This window comes from Ochotona princeps, chromosome 14, assembly GCF_030435755.1.
Source record: "Ochotona princeps isolate mOchPri1 chromosome 14, mOchPri1.hap1, whole genome shotgun sequence".
NCBI classification, from domain to species: Eukaryota; Metazoa; Chordata; class Mammalia; order Lagomorpha; family Ochotonidae; genus Ochotona; species Ochotona princeps.
In genome coordinates, this window is record NC_080845.1 from 460,530 (window position 1) to 477,496 (window position 16,967).

At 68.0% G+C, this 16,967-nt stretch overlaps 1 protein-coding gene across 3 annotated transcripts; it reads left to right on the forward strand.

The window, feature by feature from the left end:
• Nucleotides 1-518: 518 nt before the first annotated feature.
• GPSM1 (G protein signaling modulator 1) lies at nt 519-16,834 on the forward strand. Of its 3 annotated transcripts, none has more exons than XM_058672378.1 (14): nt 519-625; nt 5,675-5,896; nt 7,324-7,459; nt 7,953-8,095; nt 8,285-8,408; nt 8,753-8,868; nt 8,972-9,127; nt 9,334-9,442; nt 9,877-10,000; nt 12,550-12,620; nt 12,917-13,075; nt 15,060-15,210; nt 15,507-15,715; nt 16,591-16,833. In XM_058672378.1, exons 2-14 carry the CDS (start codon nt 5,676-5,678, stop codon nt 16,795-16,797), a joined length of 1,926 nt encoding a protein of 641 aa, XP_058528361.1. In that variant the 5' UTR covers nt 519-625; nt 5,675; the 3' UTR covers nt 16,798-16,833. The 3 variants fall into 3 exon arrangements, with proteins under 3 accessions (XP_058528361.1, XP_058528362.1, XP_058528360.1); XM_058672377.1 differs by lacking the exon at nt 519-625 and adding an exon at nt 927-1,090; XM_058672379.1 differs by lacking the exons at nt 519-625; nt 12,917-13,075 and adding an exon at nt 925-1,090 and having other exon boundaries at nt 16,591-16,834.
• The last annotated feature ends 133 nt before the right edge of the window (nt 16,835-16,967 follow it).

Sequence of the window (16,967 nt, forward strand, 5' to 3'; positions counted from 1 at the left end):
CCGGGGCAGGAAAGCCACTGGGCCTGACCACAGCTCACGGTTCGGTGCCACCAAGGCCCTCAGGGCCCGGGGGCCCTGCAGCTTTGTCTGTTCTGAGGAAGAGGAGGGAGAAAGACACAGCCCGGACCCCACCTCACCATGACGCCAGCCCAGGGGCAGCTGGGGGGGCAGCAGGTGAGCCACCACACCAGCCTGCGCCACTGCCCACCCGCCCACATCCCAGCCGAGGCCAGGGGCCTGCGGTCTGGGGAGGCTGGGGAGCCCGCCCGGCGCCACCAGGCACACACACATGGTTTTCATTTGCCGCTGCTTCTGTGCCTCGCAGGAGCACAGCTCGGGCCGCAGCCCCCTCCACCTCTTCCTACAGCCACCTTCCCTCATCCGAAGCTGTGGCGCCATGGCTGTGGCCAGCCGAGGGTCTGGCCTGCGTGGCCTTGGTCTCTCCCGACCCTGGGAGCCCTTGGGGGGCGGGGCTGGGGGCAGGGAGGTGCCCGCCCGCCCAGGGAATGCAGCCCGATCCGCTCCCAGGCTCAGTTAACCCTGTGGACACTCCCGGCCTGGGGCTCCCCTAGCCACGCCAGCACCGTCCCTCGGGCACTGGGCAGGAGCAGGACCCCGCCAGAAGGTGAGACCTGAGCCATGCTGGCTGCCCTGGGCCACAGGGGTGGCGGGAGAACGGCCCAGACACCCAGACCCCTGGGTGGGCATGGGGGGACTCCGGGGCCTCTCCTCCGCAAGAAGCAGGCACAGTGGGGAGAGTCCGTCTACACCCCCAGGAGGAAGGGGCTTCCGGGGCAGTGGACAGCCTGGGGTCGGACAGGGAGGCTGGGCACCGGCCCGCGCGTCCCGCCCCCGCCCAGGGCCCGGCTGCCCGCCTCTGGCCGCGGCGGGGCGGGCGCCCCTTCCCCGCGCGGGCGGCGGTGACATCACGGCCACGCGGGAGGGGCGCGGGCCCCGCGCGCATCACTTCCTCGGCGCCTCCAGGGCGCGGACGCGGCTGGGCTCTGGCGCGCCCCCGACCCATGGCGGGCCCGGCGCCGCCCGCGGCCGACGAGCTCCCGGGCCCGGCCGCCCGGCGCGTCTACTCCAGGTGGGCCGGGGCGGGCGGGCGGGCGGCGGCCGGGCTGCAACAAAGGCGGCGGCGGGAGCGCAACGTGGCCGGGGGCGCGCCGGGCGTGCGGGTGCAGGGCGCGGGCCCCGGGAGCCGCGACCTCGGCAGCCCCGCCAGGGAGGGAGCGTGCTGGGGGGCACGGGTGCCTGCAGCTTGGCCCGCGGCCTCTGGCGGCTGGCATGGCGTGGGGGTGTGGGCTGCCGTGGGCTTTTGTCCCAGCCGGGCCCCCCTCGCAGGAGCGGGTGGCTGTCATCCCTGGGCTGCGGGTGGAGCGGCGGGGCAGGTGGGTGTGTGTCTGCCCGGTGAACGCGGAGAGCCGCTTGCCTGGGCACTTGTGCCCGTGCAGGGCGCCTCCCACGGGTGGCCAGGACCCGAGCCGGCTGCTGCCAGTCCATTCTGGCCTGAGCAGAGCTGCTGGGTTGGGCCAAGCCCGAGCAGTGATGGCAGACCGCCCCCTCCCCGGCAGGCCTGGCTTTGGACCCCGAACCTGACAGCTCCCACTGACAAGGGACACCCGTGCCCTGGTCACCCCTGGCCACTCCAAAGCCTGGTGGGATCCAGGCTTGAGGCCTGGTCCCCGGGGCCTTACTGACTGGGCCTTGGTCAGGGAGCACAGCCCCTTGGTGGTCTTGGGGGTCTGGCACGGAGCCCCAGTCGGGCCCCTGGCCTGTGTGGGGGGAAGGGCGAGACGCTAGCCGTGCAGGTGGCTGGAGTCTGCCCCACCTCCGTCGGAACCCTGGTCCCCGCGGCCTTGGCACAGGGGTCAGTCCAGCTTAGGCTTGACCTGCCAGCCTGCAGCCTTGGGAGGGTCCCCGCCCGCGGCATAGGGACCCCCCCCCCAGTCCTGAGCTTGAAGGGGTCCCGTGGGGGTTGGGCCTGGACTGGCAGCTCCTGCTTGGAGCTGGCATGAGGGGAAGCTGGGGGAGGGGCAGTAAGGGATGACCTGGACCCACGGGGTCCAAGCAGAAGGATCGGCCCCGCAAGTGCCCTGCTGCCAGGGACACCCTACTGAGCAGGGCCCCTTGCAGCTGAACCCCTGGGGGACTCGGGACCGACCCTCAGGTGGGGGTTCTGCTGTTTGTTCCCCCAGGGTCTCAGTCCTGACAGATGGGGGCTGCACATTACAGCCCAGGCGCCGGGGTGCCCTGGGGAGGGGCCGAGGGCAGCCGATGCCTGAAGCCCTGGGCTGCCTTGTCTGGAGCCAGGGGTGGGAGAGGGTGGGAAGCCTTTCCAGCCCCCTCAGGCCCACAGTGCTGCCTGAGCCTGGAGGGGTGGGGGTCCTGCTGGAGGTGCAACCCAAGCCATGGGCACAGGTGGCCTCAGGTGAGGGGCAGGGTTTCCGCAGCCAGCCTCAAGAGACGCCCCAGGCGTGGTGTCCCCATTCTACCTTCAGATTCCCTGGGCTACTGTCCTGGAGCTGGGGTGGGAGCCTGCTGTGGCGGCGGGCACCCCTGGGTGCCGTGGAGTGTGGTGGGGCAGGCAGCTGGGTTGGGGGCTGGAGAACAGGTGGGTGGTGGTCCAGGCACACCATGGTGGCTGGGCAGCGAAGCTGGTCTTGAGCTGCTACGTGGGACAAAGCACCTCCTGTGGCACCACACCCCCTCTGGGATCCAGGTCGGGAGATGAGGCAGGGCCGGGCCAGTCCCCAGGCCCCTGGGCTGGTCAGGGAGGGCAGGCCTGCCAGTCGGTGAAGCCGTCTGCCTGGGGTGGACAGGCCTGCATGGCGGGTTTGTGGGTCGGGAACAGACGGACAGGGCCCAGTGTGCGCCAGCCCCTGACCAGACCACCTCTGGAGTACAGAGGCTGTTGAAGGGGTGACAGAACGCCTGGATTCTCTGCTCAACGGGGACACATGGGGTCCAGCTCCGCTCCATCCCCTGTGGCCTGGCTGTCCTGGGGCTGGAGGAGAGGGCTGGCTGCCGCAACAGCGCACAGCCCTGAGGGTGCCAAGCCGGGAGGGTAGCGCCCGGGGCCTCAGCCGTCCCTGCCCCACTCCTGGGCTCCTGCTCAGGCCCTGTGGCCTCTGTGGGCATCTGAGCCGCTGCCCCCCAAAGCCTCCTGGGTCAGCAGCAGCCTCAGGCAACGTGGGCGATAAACACAGGGATCTTCCACGGGTGCCTTGGCAGTTCTGGGTGTGACTGGGAGCCTTGGTTGCACGGTGGGGGCTCTGGGTTGGGCACCCTGCCTGCGTCTTCCTAGCTGGACAGTGGCACCTGCAGAGGTCGAGGTCACACGGACGCCCTGGCAGCTGCTCCCTAGCCAGAAAGGAACTGGGCCAAGCGAGAAGGGGTCTGGGGTCCCGGAGGAGGGAGGACAGGGGCTGGGAAGGTCGTCTGGGCCTCCCACCCATCCCCCAGTCCCGTTGGTCCTGCCCCCTGGTGAGACAAGGTCTTGGGGGTCACTGTGGACTGCATTCCACATTCTCTGTTGAGCCTGCCTCGTGCCTGGGTTTGAGTTCTGATGTCCCAGAGGCCACAGCAAACCAAGCCGGACTGAGGCCCCCGGAGGTAGGTGACAGTAGGCCAGGGGCTGAGGGCCAACCCCAACAGCTCAGAGGGCCTTGGGAAGGCCTGCCAACCTCCACGCACCCAAACCCGTCACAACACGTGGCCAGGACTCTGGGGCCACAGGCTAAGGTGGGGTAACAGTGGCTAGGTGGCTCTGGGCCCCTGCCCTGCCCAGCCCGCAGGAGGCTGGGTCAGGATTAGCCCTGCTGCCCGCCCAGCCCCCACTGCTGACGGTGCTGATCGGACTCCGGCTCATCCCTCAAGCCCACAGCCGAGTTGGCTCGGCTGCCAGAGGGCCCAGCTCGCCCAGGACCACGGCTGCTACCTGCCGACACCTCCACCTGGGAGGCAGGGAGAGCAGGGGCCGCCCAGGACGTAGTCCCGCGATGCCGGCCCCTGCCCCTGCCCCGGAGGCCCTCCCCGTGGCCCTGAGCCTGGCCGAGAAGGCCATGTGCAAGGTGGTGTACGGCGCGCCCAGGCCCCGGCCGCTGCTGCTGCCCGTGGGGCTGGAGCTGTGGCTGTACGTGCAGAAGAGGCACGGCCTGCGGAGGGCAAGGTGCGGCGAGGGCGGGCAGGTGGGCAGGAGCGGGGCTCAGGGGAGCCCTCCAGGCTGCAGACTGCAGGCCGCTCCCCACCCATGCCTGGGGCCAGCGAGCCCAGGGCTCGGGGACAGGGGCGCAGACCGGGATCCCCACCTCCAGGCGAGGCTGAAGGACACAAGTGGCCAGCTGGGCAGGGGCGAGCAGGTCCCGTGGTGCTGGCCGCAGGTGTAGGCCACTGTGAGATGCTCTGTGGAGAGTGCCTTGGCACCCGGGAGCCCCCCCAGGGCTGAGGGTGGTCTGAGGGCCTGCCCTCTGCTGTTTCGGGGGTCCTGTGGATTCCCACGCCCTCCAAGGCACACCTGAGCTGTAACTAGCACGCAGGGGCCCTGGCTGGGCGTCCTGTCTGCAGGCCTGGGAGGCGGCAGCTCCCGCCTGTCCCCTCCGCCAGCCCTGTGGGACAGGTGGGCAGGGGCCCTGGCACCCTGCAAGCCGGCTGGCAAGCCTGGTGAAACTGGCTGGCAGTCCTAGGAGGTGCAGCTGGCACGGTCCACTCCTTCTGCCCTCCACTTCTCACCCAGAGGACTTGGGTGGCCCCACTGTCCGGGGGTTTCCTGGCCTGAGAAGGGGGTCCATCAGCTGATTCCCCAGGGGAGACCGAGGGACCCTGTGCTGAAGGGTCTGTGTGCTGGGCCCAGTTCATGGGGGAGGGGCTCCCCAACAGAAGGCCCTGGCCTGGGCGTGCAGCTCTGACGCCCCAACACGTCCCTGTGAGCCCTGCACCCTGGGAGGGTGGACCTAGTCGCGGGTGGGGAGCTCCCCACAATGGGCAGGGAGGGTGGACCTGGCTGCGGCAGGGCGGGAGGAGCTCCCCACGGTGGGCAGGGCTTTAGGGGATACTGCGGGCATTTGGTTGGGAAATGCTGCCAGGTAGGACAGGAAGATGCTGCCCGGGCTCCCAGGAGCACGACCGGCGGGCGGGGGGCAGGTGCTCAGGTCATGGTCACAGCCAGCAAGCCCTGGAAAAAAGGAGTGACCAGGCCAGCCAAGCAGCTGTTTCCACTCCTCGGACGGCTGGGGGCTACGCTGTGGGCTTTCTTGGGCATCCCTGTGTGACCTGGGTGCAGCCTGCCTGACCCCACCCAGAGGCCAGGATCTGGGGGCCCTCGGGTGACCACTGCTGTCCCGTTTCCCCTGCACAGTGGGAGTGGGTAGGCGCTGCAACAAACTGCTGTGGACAAGGGTTGGGTGGGGAACGGGCTGGACTGGGACACCTGGCGCAGCCTCACTTCCGAGCCCCAGCCCCCTGCTCGTTGGCTCTGAGGGGCGGCTCACCCCTGGGACAGAAGGTAACAGGGACCTGGCCCTGACTGCCTGCCTGGCTACTACAGCAGGGTGGTGGGTGGTACTTGGTGTCCCCCCCCCCCCCGCATCCCAGGAACCTGAGCCTGGAGCCCAGGTGCAGCCACGCTGGGGTGCCCGGTTCCCAGCTGGGCTCACCTCTGCCCTCTGCCCAGGATGGAGGCCTCGTGCCTGGAACTGGCCCTGGAGGGCGAGCGCTTGTGCAAGGCGGGCGACTTCAAGGCAGGCGTGGCCTTCTTTGAGGCCGCCGTGCAGGTGGGCACCGGAGACCTGCAGACGCTGAGTGCCATCTACAGCCAGCTGGGCAATGCCTACTTCTACCTGAGGGAGTTCGCACGGGCGCTGGAGTACCACAAACACGACCTGCTGCTGGCCCGGTGAGTGCCAAGGCCGTGTGCGCTGCACCCAGCACCTCAACCTTGGGGGCCGGAAAGCCCAGGGGATGGTCCGCAAGAGAGGGGACCTGTGAGCTAGGTGGCCACCATGTCCTGTCCGTGCGCACGTGTGTGTCTGACTCCATGTGTGTGTCTGCCCTGTGTGTGTGTCTGACTCTGTGTGTGTGTCTGACTGTGTGTGTGACTCTGTGTGTGTGTCTGACCGTGTGTGTGTCTGACTGTGTGTATGTGTCTGACTGTGTGTGTCTGTCTCTGTGTGTGTGTCTGACCGTGTGTGTCTGACTGTGTGTATGTGTCTGTGTGTGTCTGTCTCTGTGTGTGTGTTTGCCCTGTGTGTGTGTCTGACTCCATGTGTGTGTCTGCCCTGTGTGTGTGTGACTCTGTGTGTGTGTCTGACCATGTGTGTGTCTGACTCTGTGTGTGTGTCTGACTGTGTGTGTGTCTGTCTCTGTGTGTGTGTTTGCCCTGTGTGTGTGTCTGACTGCATGTGTGTGTGTCTGTCTCTGTGTGTGTGTCTGACCGTGTGTGTGACTCTGTGTGTGTGTGTCTCTGTGTGTGTGTCTGACCGTGTGTGTCTGACTGTGTGTATGTGTCTGTGTGTGTCTGTCTCTGTGTGTGTGTCTGCCCTGTGTGTGTGTCTGACCGTGTGTGTGTCTGACTGTGTGTGTCTGACTCTGTGTGTGTGTCTGACTGTGTGTGTGTCTGTCTCTGTGTGTGTGTTTGCCCTGTGTGTGTGTCTGACTGCATGTGTGTGTGTCTGTCTCTGTGTGTGTGTCTGACCGTGTGTGTGACTCTGTGTGTGTGTCTGTGTGTGTGTGTCTCTGTGTGTGTGTCTGACCGTGTGTGTCTGACTGTGTGTATGTGTCTGTGTGTGTCTGTCTCTGTGTGTGTGTCTGCCCTGTGTGTGTGTCTGACCGTGTGTGTGTCTGACTGTGTGTGTCTGACTGTGTGTGTGTCTGACTCTGTGTGTGTGTCTGCCCTGTGTGTGTGTCTGACCGTGTGTGTGTCTGACTGTGTGTGTGTCTGTCTGACTGTGTGTGTGTCTGACTTTGACTTGGACCAACTTCTCCGAGGCACCAACTTCTCCCAGGCCGTGCCTCCTCCCCACTCTTGCCCATGGCTCTCCCAGTAGGGGCCCCTCTGTCCAGGCCCCTCCCGGTGCCCTGCCTGTGGGCACCCTCCCCTGCCTCCTCCCACACGCCCTGCAGGCCCTGGCCTCCCAAGTGGGGGTGGGGACACGGTGTGCCCCTTCATGCCTGCCATGAGGCTGCCCGCTTGTGTGCGTGCGGGGGGTGGCGTGTGTTGCTGGGTTCCCAGCTCCCTCCCTAGTCCTGTCTAGCCAGTCTGAGGTCCTGTGCGCTGGGCTCTGGCGCCGAGGCCCCAGCCCTCACTGTTTGCTGCTCCCCCAGGACTATTGGTGACCGCATGGGGGAAGCCAAGGCCAGCGGGAACCTGGGCAACACACTCAAGGTCCTGGGCCGCTTTGACGAGGCCATCGTGTGCTGCCAGCGGCACCTGGCCATCGCCCAGGAACAGGGCGACAAGGTGGGTGGCTGGGCCAGGTCCCAGTGTAGGCAGATGGGGACTCGCAGTTCATGGTCACTCATCCCGCGCGGGGGTGGGGGGAAGATGGCAAGCAACTCTGAGTGCCTTGGGGAACAGAAACCCCACCAGAGGAGGGGTGCCCAGCCCCACCCACCTCCGTGGCTCCTCCCCCTCGGCTAGGCCCCGCCCACTCAGCTGCCCGTCAGATCTGGGGGGACGGCAGTCCTCCCTGTAGGCCCAGGGGTGGGAAGAAACCACCGATGTGGGAGAGTCCAGGGGCTGGCTGTGGGAGGAAACCTGGCAGGCTGTGGGTCAGGCTGTGTTGTCCGCGTGCCTGCAGCGCACAGTGGGTGTGTGTACAGCCAGACTGCCTCTGGTTCCCGGGCCTGTCTACCTAGTGCACCCCAACTGGCCAGGTGGGCTGTGGCCAGGGCGGGGCAGCACTTCCCTGGCCCTGCCCCTGCTCAGCAGGGCCCTGTGGTGCCACCTGCAGGTGGGCGAGGCCAGGGCGCTGTACAACATGGGGAACGTGTACCACGCCAAGGGCAAGCAGCTGTCCTGGAATGCGGCCCAGGACCCGGGGCGCCTGCCGCCTGACGTCAGGGAGACACTGTGCAGGGCGTCCGAGTTCTACGAGTGAGCAACCCCGAGACCCCAGGGAACCCAGTGGGTAGGGCCCCAACCTGGCCTGTGGGTTAGTGGCACTGTAGCCACAGACCCTGCCCCGAGGGCACATGCAGGGAGCCACAGCCTGGAGTGGGGTGGCGGGGCACAGGCACTGTCCCGCTGCTGCGAGGGGCTGGCTGAGATGGACTCGACCCCCAGGAAGAACCTGACCCGAGTGAAGGAGCTTGGCGACCGGGCTGCCCAGGGCCGGGCCTACGGCAACCTGGGCAACACTCAGTACCTGCTGGGGAACTTCACGGAGGCCGCCACCTTCCACAAGGAGGTAGGGGCGGGCACGCGGGCTGGGACTGCTGTCCACGTCCGGGGGAGTACAGCACACCAGCGTGGGTCCAGTGTCCGTGCATAGGGGTGTGGGGCACACCTACATGGGACCGCTGTCCACGGCTGGGGGGTGCGGCACACCGACACAGGAATGCTGTCCACACGTGGGGGAACGGGGCATATCAACATGGAACCGGTGTCCACGGGTGGGGGAGTGCAGCACACCAACGTGGGGCCGCTGTCCACGGCTGGGGGAGGGGGGACACTGACGGGGGAACACTGCCCACGGCTGGGGGAGGGGATGCGGGCCTGCTCAGGGATCCCCAGACCCTGTCTGCCCCACAGCGTCTGGCCATCGCCAAGGAGTTTGGGGACAAGGCGGCCGAAAGGAGAGCCTACAGCAACCTGGGCAATGCCCACATCTTCCTGGGGCGCTTTGATGTGGCCGCTGAGTACTACAAGTAGGTGGGCCGGGGGTGTCCGCCTGGGTGGGGGCAGCCCAGCCTGGCAGGGTGCAGGGGTGGTGGGTGGTCTGCCCCTCACCACATCCCCATGGCCCTGCAGGAAGACACTGCAGCTGGCCCGGCAGCTCCGGGACCAGGCTGTGGAGGCCCAGGCCTGTTACAGCCTTGGCAACACCTACACGCTGCTGCAGGACTACGAGCGTGCCGCAGAGTACCACCTGCGCCACCTGCTCATCGCCCAGGAGCTGGCCGACAGGTGCCTGTGGGCGGGCATGGGCAGAGGGGTGCAGAGCGGGAGCCTCGCTGGCCACCAGGGGACGAGCCAGGCCTCTTGCCCAGCGCCCTGAGGCACAGGAAGAGTGAGGCTGCGGGTGCCTGGCAGGGTGCCCAGGCAGGGTGCCCAGGCCCTGAGGCTGCTCAGGTCACAGGTCCTGGGTGGGAGCCCTGTCTGCTCTCTGGCAGGGTGGGCGAGGGCCGGGCATGCTGGAGCCTGGGCAACGCCTACGTGTCCATGGGGAGCCCCGCACAGGCCTTGACCTTCGCCAAGAAGCACCTGCAGATCTCCCAGGAGGTGAGCCCGGGCAGGTCTGTCCCTGGACTGCCATCCTGTCCTCAGCTGGATGGAGGGCCGGGGGACACCGCCATGGAGCTGGGCCTCCCCCTGGGGTCAGGGCAGAGAGCACACACAGGCATGTGGGCCCGTCCCTGGGCTGCTCAGCCCCTGCCCAGCTGCAGGGAGCAGCCCTGTGGGGGCGTGGCCCTGCCTGCAACTGAGGGTGGCCCCGTGCAAGAGTGGCCAGCCTGGGGGCTGCCTGAAAGTGCTTCTGCCCAGTGCTGAGACAGGGGTGCTGGGGTGATCTGGGCTGGGCCGGCGGCCTGTCGGGGATGCATGGGCCACCTCCTGGCTGCATGGTGAGGCCTGGCTCCCCCGGGTCCAGGCCTTAGCTGCCAGCCAGGCCGTGCAGTGTCAGGCAGCACCTGCCAACTACTGCCTCTGTTGCACAGATTGGAGACCGCAATGGTGAGCTCACGGCCCGCATGAACGTGGCACAGCTGCAGCTGGCCCTGGACCGCCTGGGTAGCCCGGCGGCTGCCGAGAAGCCTGACCTAGCCGGCTACGAGGCACAGGGTGAGTGCCCGGGGTGTTCAGCCGAGTTCAGGCAGGGCAGGGACAAGGCTCAGGGCCCACCCCACCATGGGGGCCAGCTCCCGGCAGCCTTGTCCAGAGGGCTAGGGGTACAGCCCGGAGGAGGGCGGGGCAGTGTCCCTGCCCTGTTGTCAGGGAGGCAGACAGCAAGGGGTGGGGTACAGCTGGGGAGTGGGGAGTAGGTGGTCAGAATCAGGCACTCAGGCCGCGGTCTCCTGCCCTTGGTGGCACCATGCTACGGATGACCAGAAGGTCAGGATGTGGTCACTCCCTGCCAGCCCCTCCTGTGCAGAGTGGGAGGTGCCTCAGGGAACTGCGTTCTCCCACGTGTGGGGCACTCCAGGCAAGCGGCACCGTGGTGACCTCGCGTGCAGGCCACCAGCTGAGCCGAGCCGTGCAGTTCAGAGGCGCTGGTCAGGACGGGGTGCTGGGTGGGGGTCATGGACTTAGCTGGTGCCGGGGGTGGCCAGCCACTGCCCTGAGAGCCTGGCGAGGCACCCCAGGCACCACCCACCTCCGAGTCCTCCTGCCCGGTGCAGGGAGTGGCCAGGGACAAGGCAGCCTCTGTTGTCCCCACCGGCCCCTCTGCCCTGCCCTCCCAGCCACGAGCTGGACGCCGCCCCGGGCCCCGGGAAGCCTGTGCGTGGACAGATGCTGGCGGATGAAGGCTGCTGCTGCAGGCAGGCCAGGGTCCTGGGGGCGTCCCGGCGGAGATCCCCGCCCCGGTGAGCAGGGCCAGCCCCATCTGCTGTCTTCCCCACTCTCGGATGCTGAGGGGGAGACAGGCAGACCTGGTTGGGGCGCAGGTTGGGAGGCGCATAAAGCCAGCCAACAGAGGGCTCCAAGTCTGGTGGGGAGCAGAAGGGCCCCCCAAGGAGGGGTGGGAGGGACTTCCCCCTGGCCAGGAGCTGTGAAGGGAGGCCTGGCATGGTAGCATGGCCTGGGGGTGGGGCCCCAGAGAACTCTGCCCGGAGTGTCTGCCCTTGCTGGGTGCCACAGGACAGGGCCCCTGCTGTGGCCGGTCTGTGCCACACCAGCCGTCCAGTGCTGTCCTGGGGCCCCTCTGACAGAGGCCTGTCCCCAGAGGTAACCTAAGCTATGTTACCCGTGAGCACATGACACTGTGTGCCCACATGAGGGGGTCACACTGGGACTGAGGACTCAGCTGGTCAGCACCCCTGGTGACCCCAGGGCAGGCTCGGCAGCAGCCGAGGAGCCCTGCAGGCCATGTGTGCTGCCAGGGCCAGGGCAGGGGCTGGGTCAGAGGGCCTGTGGGAGCACCCCACACCTGTGAGCGAGGCTGGGCTCCGGCAGGCTCTGGAAGGCCCTCCCTCCCCGCTGGCCCTGGCGACAACCATGTGGGGAAGGGCAGGGGGCCAGGCCCGGGCAGCGGAGGGAGGAGGCCGCAGCTGCAAGGTGGAAGCCACGGGAAGGTTCCAGCCCAGTGTGGGGTGCTACCTCGGGGGACTCCAGTGGGCCGTGTGGGAAGCTCCAGACCCCGCCTCTGCCAGCGGGAGGGGCCCGGGCAGGAGCTGGCTGGCCTGCACAGGGCATGCATTGAGCCAGGTCCCTAGGGTTTTCTGCACTCGTCCGCCCAGCGGAGAGGGGCCCGCCCTGCAGCCAGGCGCCAGCTGTGTCTGGGAGGACGGCTGGGCCACTCAGACTGTGCCCGCTGTGAGAGTAGTCGGGGACTGGAGGCCACAGGGCTGGCAACACCAGGTCCGGGAAGCGGGTCGGGCCCCGGGTGTCAGTGAGTGCTGTGTGGTGAGTCAGGGGGCCTCCTGCAGGGCTGCCCCAGTGTCTGCCCCGTGCCAGGGGCCTGCGCATGCTGGCAAGGCACAGCCTCAGCTGGCGGAGGGCCGGGCTGGGCACCCCACTGGGGCCAGTGCCCCACTGCCTGGCCGAGGGGAACACAGACGCCCAGGCCAGAAGGCCCGGCCCAGAGGGAGCAGGCCTGGGGTCCCTGCCACCCTCTTCCAGCCCCTGTACTCCCTAGTGAGTTGCCAGTAGGCTCCTAGGTGGTAAAGGGAGTGGGGGCTCCGCGTGGACAGAAGGGGGCTCTGGGCACGGGGAGCAAGGGCCCGGCAGAGCCAGGTACAGCCAGGACTCCCAGCCCTGGCCACACACTCAGTGCCTCCGCCACCGTCTGTCTGACATCCGGCACTGGTGGCTCAGCCAGGGTGACCTAGTACGCATTGCCTTCACTTCCATTGGGGGCGTGCGGTCAGAATCTCAGCTCTGGGGGGCATGACCAGCTCTGCCCCCACTCAGGAAAGGGGTCACGGCCACCTGGGGCCTGCTGACCAGCTCTGCCCCCTGCCCAGGGAAGGGGTCATGGCCGCTTGGGGCCCGCTGACCAGCTCTGCCCCCACTCAGGAAAGGGGTCACGGCCGCTTGGGGCCCGCTGACCAGCTCTGCCCCCACTCAGGAAAGGGGTCACGGCCGCTTGGGGCCTGCTGACCAGCTCTGCCCCCACTCAGGAAAGGGGTCACGGCCGCTTGGGGCCCGCTGACCAGCTCTGCTCCTTCCAGGAGCCAGGCCCAAGAGGACACAGAGGTTGAGCGCCGACACGTGGGAGCTGCTGCGGCTACCTCTGGAGCGGGTAAGGCAGTCTGCGGCACCTGGCCCTGGGTCAGGAGCTAGGCTGTGCTGTCGGCTGACTAACCCCACCTGTCCATCCATGTCACCTCCAGGCTGCATTACCCTCAAGGCCCCCGTGTCACTCATGTGCTCGGGACCCACGGGCTCTGTCCCTACAGGGAGCCCCTGTCCCCAGCCCCAGGACCACATATGGGCACGGGCCTGCACCCGCCCCTCTTGGGAAGCTGGGTGCCAGGCACACGCTGGAAGCCGGGGTCTTCTGCCCCCACCCACATCCAGCCTGCCTTGCCTCCCCAGGGGCAGAATGGAGACAGCCACCATATGGGGGACTGGCGGGGAACAGCCAGGGACACACTGCCCCTCCCCGTGAGGAGCCGGAAGTACCAGGAGGGGCCCCCTGAGGGCAGCCCTGCCCCGCTGGACAGCGCTGACGTCCGCGTGCAGGTGCCGAGCACAGTAGGTGTCTCCCCCGGGGTGTGGGGCACCAGGCACGTGGGCCATCCTCCACTGCTTCTCTAGGTGTGTGAGCAGGGAGCTGGGTGGGAGGTGCAGCTGGCACTCATCTGCCCCCGCGTGGGGTGTGCACCACAGGGGGCAGTTACCCTGCCGAGCCATCCATCTGCCAGCAGTCAGGGAGGGGCCTTATGCTCTGCCCGTGTCACTCCCAGCCTGGCCACCGTGTCCAGGGCTGTGTCCCAGCAAGGGCTAGGCTGGGCCTGCCCGTGACAGCGCCCCCTGCACACGCTACTGTGGGGAGGGAGCTAGAGGCGAACAGGCAGTGCTGCTGACCCCAGGGACCCCCACCACCAAACCGGAGCCTGGTTGCACAGCCCAGGGCCGGGGGCAGGGGCTCCGCTCCCTTGTTGCTTGGGGGACTGGGGGCGGGGCAGTGGAGACCACAGCTGGGGTGCCCTGTGTGGCCACAGAGGCCTTAGCTAATGAGACAGAAGGGAGCTGGGCCACCCTGGATGCCCCTCCTAGGGACCCAGCTTTTGTGGCAGCATCCAGAGGCCTAGGGATGGTGTGGCGGGGTATGCAGCCCGGGCCTGCTTCCCCAGCTGCCCGGGAGCTGGGGAGGGTTTGGAGGAGCATCTTCTGAGTGCTGCCTGAAGCCCTCCCAGCAGGAGCCTGGGGTCTAAGTCCCCCAAATCGTGGGTTTAGTCGGCACCCCTCCCGGTCCCAGCCCTGTGTAGCTGCCCACCCGTGCCTCCCACCCCAGCTCTGCTCACTGGGCCAGGCTGCAGCAGGGGACAGCCCAGCCAACCTCAGGCTCCCCTGGGAGCCTGCAGCCACCTTCGCTACCCACCTTTGCCCACCCCTGGCAGAGCCGCCCCCAGGCTGCCAGCCCCGGAGTGCTTCTGCTGTGGGGTGCTTACAGAGCGTGTGCTTGCGTGCCTGTGTGTGCGCGCCTGAGACAGCCAGCCAGCGAGCGAGCAAGGGAGGAGGGAAGGGGCGGGCCTGCGAGACTGAGCCCCCGCCCCAGGACCTATTTAAGCTTCAGGCCCCGGTGGATCCCTGCAGCTGCCAGGCGCCTGGCACCGAGGCACCAGGACAGGGCAGTGGTGGCACTGGGCACCTCGACGGCCTGCCTGGCCTTCCCACAGACGGCTGCCTGGCACATCCCCGCATCCAGCGTGAGTGTGGGGGCCCTGACCTCACTGCGGGCCCGGGGACTTGGGGCCTTGGCACAGCAGGCGACCAGGGTCTGTCCCATTCCTCCAGGAGGAGCTGGGCTTCAGGGCCAAGGAGAAGTCAGGATTGGGAGCCAGGGAGACAGCGAGACAGGAATGTCCCTGGAATGGGACGCGTGCTCATGAGGAGCCAGGCACTGTCCGAGCTGCCTCCCGGCTGGCTAGACTGCAAACCTGCAGTGTGGACTGGGCTCTTGGCTCCTCCAGACCCCTGTGGGCCAAGTGAGGGTGGGCCCACGAGGCAGCCCCCACTGCCCGCCAGGTGCACCCCCAAGCTCACCCATGGTCCACCTGGGCAGGGCCTGGGCTGGTTCTGACTTCTGGCCGTGTGCCAGCCTCTGCTTTAGCCAGGTCATTAACAGGGAGCACTCATTAAGTGCTTGCGGTCCTCCAGGAACCCAGGGCATCGGAGCCCAGCGGTGGCAGCAGCCCGGGGCAGGCATGGCCGCTGCTGGACCTGGGGGGCCCAGGGGAAAGGCTGGCCAGAGAGGAATCCCTGCTGGGGACTTGTTCCCCTCCTGCCCCAGGCCCCAGGGTTCCGCCCACCTGCTGCCACACTCCTGTCATGGAGCAGGAGGCAGGAAGAGCCGAGTCCAGCACGATGTGGCCCGGGCAGTGTGGAAATAGTGACCCAGGACAGAGGCGCACCGGGGGTTGCCGCCCCAGGACCAGGCTGAGCGCTGAGCCCCGGCCCCTGCACAGTGTATCCCCAGGACCGGGCTGAGCGCTGAGCCCCGGCCCCTGCACAGTGTATCCCCAGGGCACCGTCGGCTGACGAGGAGTGCTTCTTCGACCTGCTCAGCAAGTTCCAGAGCAGCCGCATGGACGACCAGCGCTGCCCACTGGAGGAGGGCCAGGCCGCGGAGGCCACAGCGGCCCCCGCCACGGAGGAGCGAGGCGGTAAGGGCCGGGAGGTGGGGGCAGGCCAGCTGTCACAGAGCGACCCCTGCTCGTGCCCAGAGCTGCACCCTGAAACATGCAATTACCCCGCCCTCCGGAACACTGCATGTCAGGGTGTATCAGCAGCCTCCGGGCGCGTGGGAGGCCAGGGCTGTCTTCTGTCACACCCTGGAGGGGCCCTGCGGAGCTGCAGTGGGGGCAGCCCTGGGCCAGGGTGCTCTGGGCCTCCCCATACCCCCACATCCCAGCCCTCTGTGACGCCCCCTGTGCCCCCCACATCCCTGTGCCCCCCGCAGCCCAGCCCTCCGTGACGGCCTCCCCGCAGACCGAGGAGTTCTTCGATCTCATTGCCAGCTCCCAGAGCCGCCGGCTGGATGACCAGCGGGCCAGTGTGGGCAGCCTACCAGGGCTGCGTATCACCCACAGCAACGTGGGCCACCTCCGGACCAACGGGGACACCCAGGAGCCAGGGGACGAGTTCTTCAACATGCTCATCAAGTACCAGGTGGGCTGCCCATGGCCTGCAGCCCCTCCGCCACCTGACCATAGCCAGTGGCCACCAGTGTGCACCTGCGGCCCAGCCAGGAGCCCCTGGGGACACCACAGGCCCCTGTGTGCCAGCCTGGAGCAGGGTTCCACAGGTTCTGGAAGCCATGGGCTCAGGGCCCTGTCCCCTCCCACACCTGGGCAGGGCAAAGCAATGCCAGGGCCCCCCGGGGCTGGCAAGGAGTCTGGACGGATGGCGATCCTGGTGCCAATGAGCAGAGGGGCTGTTGCTGGGCTGATACCCCCCAGGGCTGGGGCGGGCACAGCCAGCCAGCCCTGACATTCCTTCCCACAGCACAGAGGAAGCCACAGGCTCAGGCACGGTGTCCGCCCAGCCACCTTGAACACAGACCCTCCCGAGACGCCCAGAGCCCCTGCCCACTCTCACGCGTGTGCCAGCAGCTGCCTCCCAGGCCCCCGCCCACTCACACACATGCGCCAGCAGCTGCACAGGCTCCCAGCCCTCCTGCTCCAGGCCTGGCCCAGAAGCCAGGTGCCCCGCAGGCCACCGCAATGCAGGGGCAGGCAGGGCCCAACTGGAACAGCTGGCCAGGTCCCTGGTGCCAAGGGACAGCCGTGCCCTGACCAGGCTGAACTCCGAGGTGCTGCGTGCAGGCCAGAGGGCGGCCAGTGGCCATCTCCAGGCCTGGCTCACCACACACCGAGCAGGATTAGACCCCCTGTGGGCGGGTGGGAGGCCCCAGGATCAGGGGGGACACAGCCACCAGGAGACCATGTTCAAGGGCCAGGCGGGCTCCACAGTCACCCCAAGGGGGTGCAAGCAGCTAGCCCGGCACCGCCCGGAACCCGCTGACGCCCCTCCTGTCCCCCCAGTCATCCCGGATTGACGACCAGCGCTGCCCACCGCCTGAGGTGCTGCCCCGGGGCCCCACCATGCCGGACGAGGACTTCTTCAGCCTCATCCAGAGGGTGCAGGCCAAGCGCATGGATGAGCAGCGGGTGCACCTGGCCACGAGCCCGGAGCAGGAAGCCAGGGGGGCCCCTGAGCCTCGGCAGCAGTGCCAGCCCAGCCCCAGCTAAGACCTCCCCAGCCCCCACTGCTGCTCTAGTGGGGCTGACAGGTTCCACAGGGACCGCGACCCCCGAGAGCCAAGTCGCCCTGGGACTGGCCCTTCCCACTGAATCGGCCCCCAGCACACCCTCTCCCCGGGGGCAGCAGGCCTGGCCCAACCCTGTCTCCCTCAGCATGC

Bases quoted from the DNA above. Each gene is read 5' to 3' on its own strand.
- GPSM1 (XM_058672377.1), top strand. From the start codon at position 1,023: ATGGCGGGCCCGGCGCCGCCCGCGGCCGACGAGCTCCCGGGCCCGGCC. The intron at 7,460-7,952 runs GTGGGTGGCTGG...TGCCACCTGCAG, and splicing joins CCCAGGAACAGGGCGACAAG to GTGGGCGAGGCCAGGGCGCT. The intron at 15,211-15,506 runs GTAAGGGCCGGG...TGCCCCCCGCAG, and splicing joins CGCCACGGAGGAGCGAGGCG to CCCAGCCCTCCGTGACGGCC.